This window comes from Leptonotus elevatus, chromosome 12 (genome assembly GCF_054856555.1).
Source record: "Leptonotus elevatus isolate MCC_2025b chromosome 12, RoL_Lele_1.0, whole genome shotgun sequence".
In the NCBI taxonomy this organism is placed as follows: domain Eukaryota; kingdom Metazoa; phylum Chordata; class Actinopteri; order Syngnathiformes; family Syngnathidae; genus Leptonotus; species Leptonotus elevatus.
In genome coordinates, this window is record NC_141250.1 from 23,887,349 (window position 1) to 23,902,795 (window position 15,447).

Below are 15,447 nucleotides of genomic sequence, written 5' to 3' on the forward strand. Positions count from 1 at the left end.
AGTGAAACTGAACTGGAAATTGTGATAGAATTTCGATTCATTGCACAGTCCGAGGTTGACTTCCTCTTGAAAGAAGTTTCCAAAGGTTTGATGATCCGATCCTCTTTCTTTCTATCGCACATTTTATAAACAAGCGTTTTTACAAATCAAATCTAGTAAACCAACTATTTCAAAAATGTCAATAAAATGCTGAAATACAATAAGTAAAACAATTCTAAATATACACTTCATTAATTTTTGAAAGGCAGAAGCCAAGTTGAACGAAGCGCGTCCTCGAAAGTGCGCGAGCAGTTGGAAGGCGAATTGTGGGCAGAGTTTGACGGAGGAAGCTCGGCGCCTCGGGGACGCGCATGGGCGGGCGGGCAGACGTGCGCGCGCGCGGCCGCTCAGCGGAAGCTCCCGTCGGCGTGCTTCATCTTCATTCCTCATCGTCAACCGTCATCGTCGTCGCGTCCCTGGCGGAGGTAAGAAGCGGAACCAAATCGGCTTTGACGTCATCCATTGTCTCGTTCAATGCAAGTCGGCTGGCGAACGCGCGCTCCTCTTCCTCTTCACCGCGCGCGCGCGCACGCCCGGGCTGCTTTCGATGAGCACGCGCACGCGCACGCACGGGGCCTTTTGTCATTTACAAAATAGTCATTTTGCTTTTTCAAATGTTGCCAACATTGTCGAGCAACATGTTGTGGAAATGTGGTCTCTTTTTTTCCTCCCTCAACAAGTTTTCTTTTTTCATGTCGACACTTCCAAGCGTTGCTCGAGATGCTTGCGGGCTCAAAACGTCCAAGTTTTTTTTAGCGTTCTTGCCTTTTGCGCAACAAACCAATACGACCGACAACCAACCACGTTTCGACGTGCAGTGCAGCAGTGCACGTGCATGTTGGGGACGCGCGCGTGTGTGACGTCATCACAGGGGAATCCTTTGAGTAAAACAAAAATGTCCGTCCCTGCGTCCAAACGGAAACGGCGCCAACGCGTCCAAATGATGTCAACGCTGCAAAGCGCCTTCATGTCAATGGCGGCCGTGCGTCCGGGCTTGCCAGCCGGCGACGCAAAGATGGCCGCTCTTTGAATATTTGCAGCAATCTACGCAGAAAGAAAAAAAGGAGAAGGAAAGAAAGATGGGCGAGATGAACGCTGCATGGGAAAGTCGTCATTACGAATCGTGCCCACGTTGTGGTGGTAAAATAAATGCACGTGGCTAATAGCTAGCCTGCTAGCTAGCTAGCTGTCGTCTTTGCTGCTAAAGTGTCAAATAATGACTTGGAAGCTGAATTGCCGAGATTGAAAAAGAAGCTGCCAGCAGACGATAACGCCTTTCAGCCTTGGTATCGCCATTGGCCAATCCGTTGGCGCCATTTTGAAAAGTTCTCTCCGCTGGGAAAGTCGACTTTCAAAATACCCCCAAATTTGCCACATTGTGGTGCGTCCACGTGTGCAATTTCTTTGCCATCATTTCCATCCCACGTGACTTTGCCGTGTTTGCCGGCAAGACGGGCGCAAGACGGGCGCAAGACGGGCGCAAAACGGGCGCAAAACGGGCGCAAGACGGGCGCAAGACGGGCGCAAGACGGGCGGGGGCGCAAGACGGGCGCAAGACGGCCGTCCAAGACTGCCGTCTTCTAAAGCAAATTTCAAGGAAGCCCCGCCCACGCGACCAATAGATTTTCTTGCTGGCCACTCGAGGGGAAAACTTTGACTTCCAACAATCACATTTGTCCAAAGAAAACACAAACAAACGCGTTTTCATGGAAGCGGCTGAGGGAGACTTTCCTGAATAATTTACTGAAAGACAAAACAAAACATTTGGAAAAATCAGTCACATGAGCCACAAGGTCAACCACAACCAAAGGTCAAAAGGTTATGCAAATGGCGACCAATTTTGTAAAACGGTTCACATTTGTTGACTTCCCTTTGGTGGACATTCAGCCGCAAAGCCGTTCCTGAGGTGGCCACGCCCCCTTTTTGCCCAAAATGCCCACATTGGGTCGTCGGACGGATCGCAATTTCACATTTGCTTCATTTAGTACAATAAAAACTTTCCTTCCAATCCAAGTGGAAGGACGGAAGGACGGAAGGACATTTGTGTGTGTTTGTGAATGTGCGTGCACGTATGCTGCTGTTGATTGATGTGCGTCACGTGCACGGCAAGCCCCGCCCTCTCGGTGACAGACACGTCACGGACGACATGACAAGCGGCGTGGCACGCAAGCTAACAAGTTGTCGTGGTGTCACGGCAACAATGCGGGCGACCTTTCATTTTGGAAACAAGCGCCTCATTTGCATAACTAACGACAGCCACATTTGGCGTCACCTTCATCGTCATCATCGTCATCGTCATCATCATCAACATGTTTGCTGTCCACATCTGAACGTGTTGAATGTCGATCAGTTTGATATGTAAAGAGGCGGAGCCAAAAGTCCGAAAGGTGTCAAGAAGGCAACCAAACTGATGCTCAGCTGAATTTTTGCACAAAAACATTGACAACATTTGATTATTACCATTTCAGACAGCACACAAACACGTGTGTGTGCGTGCGTGCGCATGTGCGTGCGCGCGTGTGTGTGCGCACGCGCTTCCCCATCCATCGTGCGAGTTTTTCTCCTGCTGTCGTTTTTTGTCCTGGCCGGCGTCCATCTTGTTTATTTTTCCACCTCTTTGTGCTCGCCTGCTGCCCTGGCTCGATCCCGCCTCCCACCCGCCTCCTCGCCCCTCCTCCTCGCCCCTCCCCCACCCACCCTCCTGATGTATGTGCTGCATTGTGCGCAGCGGCACTGATGGAGAATCGCTTTGCTGGCTGGCGAGCAGCGACACGCGCGCGCGCACAAAATGTTGGTGCGGTGCAGAGAATGAGGAAGAAGAAGATGATGATGTCGGAATGACATCATCAGAGTCTTTTCCTTTTGACGTCCAAGATAAGGTCAAAAGTATTGGGACAGTCACAAAAAAACAACCAACCAAAAAACAAACAAAAAAACTTCCCAAATGGGATTTTTTTTTTACATGCACTGTCACGTGCGCTTACCTGGAATTTCAAACCAAAAGCAACCATGGAAGATAAAAAAAGGGATGCCGACGCTCCCGTCCAACAAAAAGCCTTCAACGACCACTCGTCATCATCATCTTCATCATCATCATCATCATCATCATCATCATCATCATCATCATCATCATCATCATCATCATCATCATCATCACATGAAAGTCACCCTTTAACCGCAAGTGCAATGTTGTAAAAAACATTTTTAATTGGATGATTTTCCCGCCATTTTGCAAGCGTGATGAATAATTGATGAGCTTGCTTGACCTTGATACGTCCGCCAAGCTCCGATTGGCTCCTCTTCCTCCTGTCACATCCCTGACACGCACACACACATGCATTATGTGTGTATTTCTCACTCTTAATGTGTGTGTGTGTGTGTGTGTGTGTGTGCGTGCGTGCCGTCACAAGGCGAGATGAACGGCGAGGCGGCGACACGCGGCGGCAGGTCAGGCCGGCGGCGACGGCGGCAAGCGCTCAGGCGAGGCGGGCTCGGGCTTTAGCTTGACGCTAACGCGACGCGACAGGAACAGCGGCGCTCCGCTTGCGCCCGTCAGCCGGCAAACGCGCACACACCCCAGCCTTCATCAAGCGCGCGTGTGTGCTGTCACTTCTCATTTGGCACGCCGCGCTCGCTAACCAGCCGTTGCCGATTCCGTTCCTGCCCGTTGACTTGTTTCCTGTCCGCCATTTTGTTGCTTTGATTTGTAAGTCTTCACCGTCGCACGCTCGTCAAATTGCAGCCGACTTTTTGGGCTGTTTTTCGATGCAACAAGAAAGGAGATGATTGAGCAAGTTGTGGGCGGCGACCATTTTCAAGGTTTTCAGGTGAGGCCTTCCATCTTGGACCAGGTGAACGGACGGCCATTTTGGGCGAGGCCTTCCATCTTGGACCAGGTGAACGGACGGCCATTTTGGGCGAGGCCTTCCATCTTGGTCGAGGCGAACGGACGGCCATTTTTTGCTGGTTCGACGTCTTCCGCATCTGGTTGCCACGACAACAAAACAGGAAGCAGTTTGAACCAATTCGACCTTCTTGGGCAACCGGGCTAAACCCGTGTAAATGTTTTGGAAGCTTCTGCGCATTTTTATTGGCTGTCATTTGTTGGCGTTTGTCCAATTGTCAGCCGGAGGTTGGGTCGGACCGCATGGCGCCTTCCGGCGCGTGATCGCAAGCTCGCCGCAGGAAGGAAGATGACAAAATGGCCGCCGTCACTTTCATCTTTTGGCTCCCGCGGCTGCCCGTTAGCCGTTAGCGGCCGCAAATGAGCGGCCGGCGGGCAGCAGCTCATAATCCTAATTGCTGGCCAATCTCACGGATGGGCGCACACGCACACACATTTCCCAGACTGCAATGTGTGTGTGTGGAAGCAGGCCAAAAGAAGTGTGTGCGTCTTTTCACACGCTCCCATTTGAGCCTTTGCTGGCAAGAAGAGCAAAAAGCAAAATGGCTCACGTTTGTCACACGTCCAGTCAGGACGGAGGCGTCCGTCGGGCGCCGTCGGGGGGGCGTCCATTTTGAACGGGGCCGTCGTACGTGGCCAATTGAAGTTCATCGTCTGCTCAATATTCACCGTCATCTTCATCATAAGACGTCTTCCTCTTCTTGTGTCAGGGTTGCTGATGTTTAGCGATCCTCGATGACATCACACGGGAGCGCCGTGACCGCAGGTACGTCCAAACCGAGCAACGTGCGTGCGTGCCTGCCTGCCTGCGTGTGATGTGTGTGTGTGTGTGCGTGCACGCACGGCTGTCTCATGCGCGTGTGTGCGCTTCCACACAGTGGCAGCAGCAGCAGCCAATGGCGTGGCACCTCGTCCTGCATGGGCGCCACCCGTCGGCGTGATGTCCGCGTTGCCGCAGCGACTGATCGCATCCGACTTCCTGGCGGCCACTTCATTAGGTACACTTTTTGATTAACTGCCGTCGTTCACCAATGAGTCAATTTTGAGTGCGGGCGGAATGTTCGTCACGGCGGCGGCGCCGGCGAGGCCCGCTTATGAATATTCACGTTGGCTAACGAGCCCATTTTTGTCGTCGTCATTGTCAAAAACGTGTCGCGTGTCGCACGCCTGGCCGCCGTCGCCGCATCGCTAATGAATCCATCGTGGAAGCTAATTGGACGGGAAGGCTCGCCGCCGCCGATGCAGCGCGCCGGCGTCCCGTGACAATGGTGAAAAGGTCGGATGCACTTTTGTGACCTTTGCATGAGAGGTCACGCAGGTCACTTCAAGTCCAAGACATGAAAAAAGTTTCTTTGCTGTCTCTAATGAAGTTTCAACTTCCTTTCTTTGCCTCCGCAAATTCCTTCATGTCAACTTCAGCATCGTACGTACCATAAACATACGATATCGTTTTTTCTATACAGTTATAATATCGTTTAAAATCTTCAAGAAAAAATCTCGTTCATCTTTTTTCAGTGCATAAAAAGCAATATCGGTTGTTCTTTGCAGAGGATAAAAATATTTCGTGCACGTGTGCTTGTATTTGAATCACCAAAATTGTTGCAATTAATGGCCGTTTGTTGTGTTAGCCCGTCGCTGCCATTTAGCATCGCGCTTGTTAGCTCGAATGCTTGGCTTGCTGCCGGTCGTGCTGCTAGCGATGACGTCACGGTCGCGGCAAACGCCAGCTAATTGAGCTGTCGGGGTTATCGCACGTCGCCCCATGTTTTGCGGCGGTGTCGGGGCGACCGCTCGCTCGTCATCATTAGCGCCGGCGCGGAGAGCGAGCCTTTCTCTCGCCGCTCTTTATCGGCCGCCTCATTTATCTTCCCGCCGCCGCGCCGCTTGTTTTTCCTCTTTCCCGGCATGCCGCCTCCTTTTTGCTTTCATCTTTTTCTTGTTTCAGCGCTCGCAGAGGATTTCATCATTCGCCGCCGTCTCTTTGCTCAGACTTCCTCTCGTCTTCTGCGGCGCCCAAAAGGCGTAGCGTCTGCACGGTTTGCCGTTAGCGATGGGCGATGATGAACGCAATCCTGGCCTTTTTCTCATTTGTCAGCTTCCGTGCCGACGGCGAGGTCCGAGGCCCCGGCGACGACGCCCGGCAACCCCTCCGCCGTCGGGCCGGCAGGCGCGGGGGCGGCGCCGGCGACCGTCAAGGAGATCATCTGCCGCAACCGATGCACTCTCTTCCCACAGAATCCCAGTAAGGATCGCAACCGCCGTCGCCGCCGCGGGAACAGTTTGCAAGTGCCTGGCAGGCAAACGTCTTTACAAACGTTTTGCAACCTTGAACAAACGCTGAAGTCAAAACTAACCTTGCATTCGCTGGCGAACCTTCGCCGAGCTTCAAAGCGCTAAAAGTTCCTTGTTGCGGGCTTCGCTTTTCTTCAATGCAGTTCAACATTCAAGAAATTGAAACACAATCAAACTTGCCTCGCTGATGTGAATGAGTAAATGAATGAATGAGTGAATGAATGAGTGAATGAATGAAGGAATGAGGAATAGTGTAAGAAAGGGAAACGGGTTGCCAAAAGGTGACACCTGACCGAGTGATTGTGACGGTTTGGCTTTGTTCCTATTGACAGCTGTTAACAATTTGCGGGCGTGAATATCCGTCCACATCCGACCGCTGTCACACGGCGCAATCATTGGCGTGATGCTCGCACACGCAACAGCGCGCTGCGGTTGCTCGTCATGCTCAAGTCCAAACTTGTGATTTGATTTTGTTTTTTGCCGGCCAATTTGCACGCGAGCGGCCTCACATTGGCGCGCAGCCCGTCTGAAGGTTTTTACGGTCTCTTCTCGCAACCGTCACGACTCTTCCGATGATCATCTGCGCTTTTGCTTTTACGACCTTCGTCACGAGCGCCGTTCCAATCGTTGCCACTTTTGACGGCGCCGGTTGTGTTGCTAATAGTAATGAGCGTCACGCTGGTTTGTCCTAGACCTGCCCCCGCCGTCCACACGGTCACGCCCCGCCGGCTGCAAGACTGTGTTTGTGGGCGGGCTCCCGGAGAACGCTGACGATGACATCATCAGGGAAGTCTTCAGCCCCTGCGGCGACATCATCGCATTGCGCAAGAGCAAGAAGAACTTTTGCCACATTCGATTCAGCGATGAGTTCATGGTGGACGAGGCTCTCGGCCTGTCAGGTGACACCGCGCGCGCGCGCGCGCACACGCACGCACACGCACGCACACACAGTCAGCATTAGTGCAAGCTAGCATGCAACGTTAGCAAACTTGCCTTCCAAGTTGCAGAGCTTGAAAAAAAAAAAATTGTTGTCATCATTGCTCTCTTTTTATTTTATATATATATATATATTTTTTTAAATTAATGTTTATTTTGTATGTGTGAGTGTGTATTCATTAGTTCACCTAAAACCTATTTAAAAAATCCCATACCGTTCACCTAAACCGAACACTTCAGAATCCAGCCAGAGTCGTGAGGCCGTCAGGAGACCCGAGGAAGGACCAAAGGAAAGAAAGGAAAATGAAATCCAGCACCGATCAGACGCCACCCACCGGGCCACCAACCAGAGTCTTTTTCAGTTCTTAATGTGGACGTGTGGCAAGTCTGATGATTGTGCGTCGGTTGGGGTCGGTTCCAAGTCGTCAATGAGCGTCCATCATACCAAGCGCTCCGTCGCTCGTCAGCGGGAAAGCGCTTGTTGTCGAGAACCGGTTTCCGGTGTTTCAATTCCTGTCGGTACCCCATCTGTCCCGGCTGCCTGATTGGTTCTGCGCATGCGTGACCAACATGGCTCCAACGGAGCGTGGAGGCAGTCGTGTTCAGTCGTCCTATTTTTCAAATGGACTTTCTTCCCAGCACTAAAACCAACTGCCGACTCCGGACCGGAAGAAAGCGCATGCTGGTGTGGCGCCTCGATCTGCTTGCTCTCTCCGACGCGGGGAACTTTGCTCTCCTGGCTGCAGCGCATCACTTTGAAGATGCTAACCGTTGCATTTTCCTTTCTCAGGCTACCGCCTTCGTCTGGGGTCCGGCACGGACAAGAAAGACTCGGGCAAGATCCACGTTGACTTCGCTCAGGCTCGGGACGACTTGTACGAATGGGAGTGCAAACAGAGACTTCTCGAACGAGAACAACGACATCAGGAGCGGCAGGACTTTTGCGTGCAGCGGGACGAGGCGTCCCCGACCCTCGCGCCGCACTTCTCGGAGCACGAGGTGGCCGTGTTGGCCGAGTGCCTGAAAGGTGAGGCGGCGGCTCTGCGAGACCACCATCCGGGATCGGGAGGTCCACCATCTAGTACGGGGGTGGGCAATCCCGTTTCCCTTCTCCAACACACCTGATTCATATGATCAGCTCTTTTGCAAGTTCGGCCAAAAACGGATAATGATCCCGACCATCAAAATCAGCTGTGTTGGATTTATCTTCATTTGCTCGCGAGGACAACGGACAGAGAGCACGCGCAGATTACAGGTTCCGACCCGTTCTGGACACGCTTTGCCGTTCCCTCTCTTTTTATTGGATATTCCCTAATTACATAGCAGTTGCTGTTCTAAAATGGAGGGGGCACACACAACGGCAACCTCAAAGCAGTCACGGATACAAATCATCGTGCAGATAATAATGTAGACATGTTTTTCTTCAGCACTGAAAGTTTCAAAGTCAAAGCTTCAAAAGTTCAATCGCAAAATATTCCAGTCGTCATCTTGCGATAAGACCACAGTTCTTGTTTTTCAAGATGAAGGAGCATGCGTCCCTTTTGCAGAATAAATGCTTGGCAATACGTAAAAAGAGGAAATGTGGGATCAATTGATGTACATTCACCCGAACCGTCATCAAGCAGGCGGGAATGTTGGTCAGCAACCCGTCCCCGTCCCCGTCCCCGTCCCCGGGTTGGCAGCGGTGGGCTCAACGTCGGGCGTGGCATGAAGACGGTTGAGGAAGTCCGCGCACGCGTGTCGACGCGCAGAGGAAGGCGCCAAAGCGTCCGATTGTTCGCAGTCGCTCGTCGGCAGCCGGCAGCGCACAAAAGCTGCCGTCAAGTCAATTGTGTGCGTGTGCAATGAATCGCGCGTGTGCATGTTGTGTTTTGTGCGCTATGTCGTAACGACAGGCTAATCTGTGGCGGCGCCGCCTGGCTCGCTTTTCAAGCTTTTGATGGGGTGGCGCTCGCGTTCTAGGCTCCTAAAAGCTCCCTAATGCCGCGCGCCTTCGCCTTCGCCTTCGCCTGGCTGCGCACATTGTCATTGAAATGAGAGCACGCCGGCCTGACGGGCGCCAAAATGAGCGCAACCCCCGCCGGGAACATTTCAGCGTTTGTCCACGCGCAAGCTCCCGTGAAGGAAGCGGCGCATCCCGCCAGAACACAGCAAACCACCGCACGGAGGACTCGAGGACGCGTGGACGGCCACGCCTCTTTTTGCCGAAAGCCAAAGAAGAAGCACCAATCGTGCGTCTGTGTGTGTTTCCCAATAGACAAGCATCGTTTCAGCTGGGCCGCGTCGGTGCTTTTGTGTTGGATGGACGGCGGCGAAGTCAACCGCGCCAGCGCCAATCATGTGTACGCGCTGATACAAAGCGCCAACGCACACGCGCGACGACTGCGCGGGGACGCCCGGCAGCAGCGACGCACGCTGCATAAAGCCAAGATCGCCTTCCGAGAAGCGCTCGCCGACATCCTCGCACAGTGTAAGAATGCAAACACTAATATATGTATATGTGTATATGTATATATATACATATATATATATATATATATATATGTGTGTTCCAAAGTGTCATGTGCACCCCAGGCTGTTGAGTACATTGGCGCATCAGACGCGCATCGGACGCGCATCGGACGCGCATCGGACGCGCATCGGACGCGCATCAGACGCGCATCGGACGCGCATCCTCCCATTCGTCATCCATCTGTTGATTGTGCTTGTGTTCGTCATCCGTCATCCATCTGTTGCGTGTTCACTAAACAAAGAAAGTCTTGAGAGCGGAAGGTGCGACCAATCACATGACACGCACTTCAACTTCCACGTGGAAGTTGAAGTGCGGCTGCACATGTGCAGTAAGTATTTGCGTGCGCAAATACACGCGGACGTACGTTTGCAAGAATGCGGCCGAGCCTGACGAACGGATTGTTGACGTGTCGCCCCCTCCCTGTGTCGGGCGTTTGTGGCCCAAGTGGACCAGGTGTCGTCCGTGCTGGTGGCGTCGGGCCGACAAAAGTCTCGGGACCACTTCTCCAAAGCTCAGCGCAACAACATTGACACGTGGACCAGGCAGTGCCAGGTTAGTGGCCAGCGAGCTCGTGGCGCCCTTTGGAGGCGGCCGTCGCGGTGGCTGCGTCGGGTGACCCCGAACTCTGACCCCGAACTCTGACCCCTCAGCGGGTCAAAGGGGCAGACGTGCATGCACTGAATGGCAATGATGATGAGAAGGCAAACGAAAGTCGTGATGATGGCGAGGACGAGGATGATGAAGGTGATGGTGATGCAAGTGAGGAGGATGATGATGATGATGAAAGTCATGATGGCGAGGATGAAGATGATGGTGATGCAAGTGAGGAAGATGATGATGATGAAAGTCGTGATGATGGCGAGGACGAGGATGATGAAAGTGATGACAAAGATGGTGATGAAAGTGAGGATGATGATGAGATGAAGATGGCGATGATGATGATGAGGAAATTGATGACGGTGTTGCCGTTGTCAGGTTGACAGCAAGGAGGTGTCGGCCCTCAGACGTCAGGACGAGGAAGAGGGTGTAGAAGAGGATGAGGATGATGAAGGTCCTTTCCAGAAGAAGATGAAGACGGTGAAGATGTGCGGAGATGAAGATGGTGAGCCGCACGTCGTCCCGTGTGTGTGTGCGTGTGTCACTGACACGTGTGCGTGGCGTCAGGCGCTGACGCGTGGCGGCCGGATGCCTTTGAGGAGGCGGAGCTTCTGAGGAAGGAGGCGGAGCCGCAGAGGTTGGAGGCTGGCTTGTGTCTGCCGCCAATGCAACAGGTGCGTCCGACGCGTTCCACTTTACGGCTCCTCAAATATTTGAAGAATGTTTGATGCAATTTGTGCTTCTGTCAAAACTGAAGCCGAGAGACGTCACGTGAGCAAGGATTTGTTTTCTCCGTTTTGTAGAATCCTCATCCATCCCAAATCCAAATCCAAATCCATCCTTTCAAATGCTCCCCTTTTCCAAAAGGCCCGTTTGTTCAACCCTTGAAAGACGCGTCTGGTGGGAAAAAGTGTAAATAGCGCAAGCAGCGACGTTCTGTTGAGCCGTGACTTTTTGGACTTTGGATTCCCGCCGGCTGTCTTTCTGATTGGCCGCGCGTCGCCGTCAACCGGCTGCGCGGTGGTTTGTCCTCACGAAGCCAAGTCGGGCCAAAACAATCCGACGTGTACGTTGAATATATTCAGGTCCGAGTGGCCCAAACGGCATTCCGAGCGGCCGATATCCTCAAGTGGTACAGCGGAGGTTTTCGTTTAAATGAACGGTGGCTGGAAAAGGAAAAATTCAAACTTTGGATAAAACATGGAGCGAATCCACGTGTCGTCTGTTGCAAATCATGAAAAAAGGAAATTCAGCTTTTCGCAATGGGAGCGTCGTCTCTCAGTTTCTGTTTCTGTTCCTCTCTCTCTCTTTCTCTCTCTCTCTGTCTTTGATGCAAGGTTAGCCACTGCTAGCCCTACAAGTTAACTCGGATTTGTTTGCTAACCTTTTGGTCAGAGGTGGCAAATCCTAGTCCAGAAAGTAAAAAAACCCTGCCACAGTTTGGCTTTAGCCCCTTGAGCTAGCTAGCTAGCTAGCTTCCCGGGTGCTTGTTTACCTGCTAGGGAGTGTTAAGTTATTAACATTGTTTTTCAGTTTCAATTTATATTTTAGCCGTTTTGGATTTAGTTATAGCAGTATGGCTCAATGAATAGAATTGTATTATCTGTCTCACTCTCAGAAGAAGGGCTACGGGTTCCTTCCATCTGCTATTTAGAAGGGAGTGTATGTTGTCTGGTACCTGTCTCTGTCAGAAGAGACAGGCTGATGTATGATTGTTTTTCTCTAATCTGATTTATACCTATGGGAACTCGGAGAGGGAGTAGAGAGGGATTTTTCTGGTATTTACTGAGTTGTAAACAAATGTACTGTGGGCTGATGGGAGGAGACTTTTCGTATTCACCCACTTTTCAATAAATAATGATGTGCCGGAGTAGACGACACACAATCTGATGGAACACGGCTTCAGTGTCGTCAGTTTTTGTCATCAGAAGCTTCTGATAATTATAATACCTTTGCAAAGGGACTTCTTCACCAGGATCTCACCATTCAGTTAATTGAACACGCAAAGAGTACAATACTTAATATTGTCTACTCTAACAGGAGCTAGACAGGGAGCTCGCTAGCTAGTTAGCACCTGGGGCTAAAGTCAAACTGTGGCAGGGTTTTTACTTTCTGGACCTGGATTTGTCACCTGTGCTTTTGGTAGATGTCTATCAGCGCTCGATGACTTGCTAAATGTGGACTTATTCGGGGCTATGAAAGGAAAACGGGAGCGTTTGTCAAATGATGCTGTTAAGAACGTACCTTAACAAAAAACGTAAACTCAGCTGCCATATTAAGCCTGAGGCAAACAGCAGGGCTGTAACGCTATACGTGTTTGAGCACGGCACGTTGGGTCGGGTCCACTTGCGTAGCTGACGCTCCTCGGAAACGAGTAACTTCTCGCACAAACGGCCCGTGCTGGAGGTGGTCGACGTGCAAGCACAGAAAAGCCCGCACGTCAGTAGCCGTGATGAGTGCGTGGATAAATGGCACAATTATGCAAACGCGCTCGAACCGTGTGACCGATGCGCACGTGTTTTAGGTCAATGGCTTCCAGTGGTCGTCGGCGGCGGCGGCGGCGGCGCACGCCAACCGAGAGACGAGAGGAGGAGGCGGCGTCCTGGTGTCGGAGAAGGAGGCTCTGCTCCTGGGTAAGGCCGTATGGAAATGAGATGCTGATTGGTATGCAAATGACTTGTTGATGACGTCATCACAACATGGCGTCTTTCGTTCTTTCTTCTTGAGGCGTCATGTCGGCTTTCCTGCACGTTCACCCCTTCGGGGCCAACCTGGAATACTTGTGCTCCTACGTGCGCACACTCGACTCCCAGGTACCATAATGCACGCACACACGCACTTGTCTTTGTATCATCGTGGGGACATCTCATTGACATGATTGCCGACCCCCATTCCTTCGCCTAACCCAATTCAAATCTAAACTCTAAAACCAAGTCTTGACCCTCAAAAAGAGGTCTGAACTCGTGGGGTCCACCAAAATGTCCCCACAATTTCAAGTCGGTCCCCACAATGGGAGTTAAACCTGGAAAAACACGCGTGTATGTGCCCCACAATGTAGCAAAGACAAAGGTACACACACATAAATGTAGCCGCACACACGTCCATGAAAGCTGACAGCAAGATGACGCGTGTGCGTGTGCGCGTGTGTCTCAGGTGTCGTCAGGTGAGCTGGAGCGCCTCATGGTCCGCCTGCCCCTCATGTTCCGCCAGGAGCTGAGCGGCGTGGGCGCCACGTTGGAGAAACGCTGGAAGTTCTGCGGCTTTGACAGTCTCCAGTCCGGATGAGCCGGAGCCGGCCGGCCGGCGCCCGACGCTTGCTCGCCACTGGGACTGGCACGCGAGCCGGCTAACGTCCTTTGTGCTTTGCGCCACTTTGTTGCGCTGCAATGCGGAACGAGCGTCCATTTTGTGTGGCCGTCGGTTGCTTTCAACTTTTGTTTGTTGAGGCTTTTTTTGCACGTTGGCCTCAATTGTGGAGCGCTGAACTTGGACTGGCCCGCCCCGCCCTCGAAGGCCGGCGGATGAAAAGAAAGGTCACGTGAGCAGCCTGCGGCAGAAAAATAGTGCAGCAGCGATGGCACATTGTGATTTTCTAAGACGTTCCATTTGTTTACAGTTTGTATATGTGATCTGATGGCCAAAGATGGCCGCGACCCTTGAACCCAACCGCGAGGCCAAGCCGATGTATAGCGCGGTGCTTGCTAGCGTCCGGCCGTGCGCGCGGACACGTCGGCGGGCGTCCACGTAAGAGCCACGCCTCCGTGCGCGTACGGCCGCCGTGCCGCTGGTCGTGATGCCAGTCAGCGAGGCGGCCATCTTTGCAAAGGAACTTTTGCTGCTCACTTCTTCCCTCCGATTCAGTGGCATTGGTCAATTTTGGGCAAATCAGGGCACTTGCGGGTCACTTCCTGTTGAAATATTTTATTATTATTATTATTATTAATGAATGAGCAAAATTTAGCAAACATTTTGGCATTAAACACAAATCAAAATAAATATCAAAGTGCGTTTTTCAAGGCACCAAAACATGATCATGATCATCAGCACGTCTCATACAACACGTCACTTCCTGGTGATTTTAGGTCACTTCCGGGTGGGAGGGGCCTTTTTCCATCTCATTTGGGCAAATCCGGATTTTTTCTTCCTTTTCACTTTTCAGGCCTTCCAGAAAGTCGCTCCATAAAAGGCGTGAGATGTTGAGCTGAAAAATGGCTTGAAGAGGGTTCAACTTCCCCACCTGACAAGTATCAATATCACATCAAAGACACGGCTTGCTTTTATGGAACGAGTTGCTTTGATTTTGGAACAAATGATTCTGAACCCTACTATGAAACGTCTGTCTGTCTGTCTGCAGTGTTTTCTGTACAGCAGCCACATCAAGACCTCTTGAGTGTTAGAAAAGGAACCCGTTACAGCGACAACGCTGTAAAAAAAACCTTTATGTATAAATACAAGGGTAAAAATCGAAAACCGGTTCGCTCCCGGCATCGTGTGCCGTTTTTGCTAACACTTCCCTTATCGGTTCCGTGCTGGACGATGACATCACCACACGCGCGAGTCGCGTGACATTTCCTTGCGCGCCGAGCAACAAACAGGAACTTTTGCTGCTCACTTCTTCCCTCCAATTCAAGTCATTGTTGCAAAACACCAGTTGTGTGTCATTTATCAGAGTTTATTCTGAGTACTTTTCATTTTAAACAGACATTTTTAATATGACTTGTAGTTTATCAAGTATTTCAGCATCAGTTTCATTGTTTTATAAGAATCAATACCTAATTTGCACATATTCTCATCTGACGAAGCTGTAAGATGGCTCCCTCCAGTGGCGCAATCAGGAAATACGTCCTTAAGTTTACAACAAGTGCCCCATACAGCGCTCGACGCCTAGCTGTAATGTCGACTGTCCACCACGCGGTGGAGCTGGCTTTCCCGTGTCAAATGCTCCCAAGCTCATTGATGTCCATACACTTTAAATTGGCGGTGGTAAAAAAAAATAGGTTGGTTTTCATGTCGAAAAAAAGACTATGCAGATTTGTTCTACTGGTTATTCTATATTTAAATATGTCTGTTTCACTTTTTGTACAGGCTACTGTACTGGAGCTATAAGTGAAAAAGCATTGCCGCAGTGCATTATGGGTAGCTATAATGTATTATTGTCCCTAACTTT

At 51.3% G+C, this 15,447-nt stretch overlaps 1 protein-coding gene across 6 annotated transcripts; it reads left to right on the forward strand.

The window, feature by feature from the left end:
* The first annotated feature begins 312 nt into the window (after positions 1–312).
* On the forward strand, positions 313–14,886 carry LOC147165136 (ecto-NOX disulfide-thiol exchanger 1-like). Of its 6 annotated transcripts, none has more exons than XM_086091721.1 (13): positions 313–464; positions 4,654–4,709; positions 4,822–4,941; positions 6,039–6,185; positions 6,928–7,134; positions 7,962–8,198; positions 9,429–9,641; positions 10,129–10,235; positions 10,659–10,785; positions 10,848–10,954; positions 12,805–12,913; positions 13,008–13,093; positions 13,434–14,885. In XM_086091721.1, the coding sequence occupies exons 2-13, from the start codon at positions 4,679–4,681 to the stop codon at positions 13,563–13,565; spliced, it is 1,623 nt and encodes a 540-aa protein (XP_085947847.1). In that variant the 5' UTR covers positions 313–464; positions 4,654–4,678; the 3' UTR covers positions 13,566–14,885. The 6 variants fall into 6 exon arrangements, with proteins under 6 accessions (XP_085947847.1, XP_085947851.1, XP_085947849.1 ...); XM_086091723.1 differs by lacking the exon at positions 313–464 and adding an exon at positions 3,210–3,486 and having other exon boundaries at positions 13,434–14,886; XM_086091722.1 differs by lacking the exon at positions 313–464 and adding an exon at positions 3,513–3,866 and having other exon boundaries at positions 13,434–14,886.
* The last annotated feature ends 561 nt before the right edge of the window (positions 14,887–15,447 follow it).

Bases quoted from the DNA above. Each gene is read 5' to 3' on its own strand.
- LOC147165136 (XM_086091721.1), top strand. From the start codon at position 4,679: ATGACATCACACGGGAGCGCCGTGACCGCAG. The intron at 4,942-6,038 runs GTACACTTTTTG...CTCATTTGTCAG, and splicing joins CCTGGCGGCCACTTCATTAG to CTTCCGTGCCGACGGCGAGG. The intron at 9,642-10,128 runs GTAAGAATGCAA...TTGTGGCCCAAG, and splicing joins CGCCGACATCCTCGCACAGT to TGGACCAGGTGTCGTCCGTG.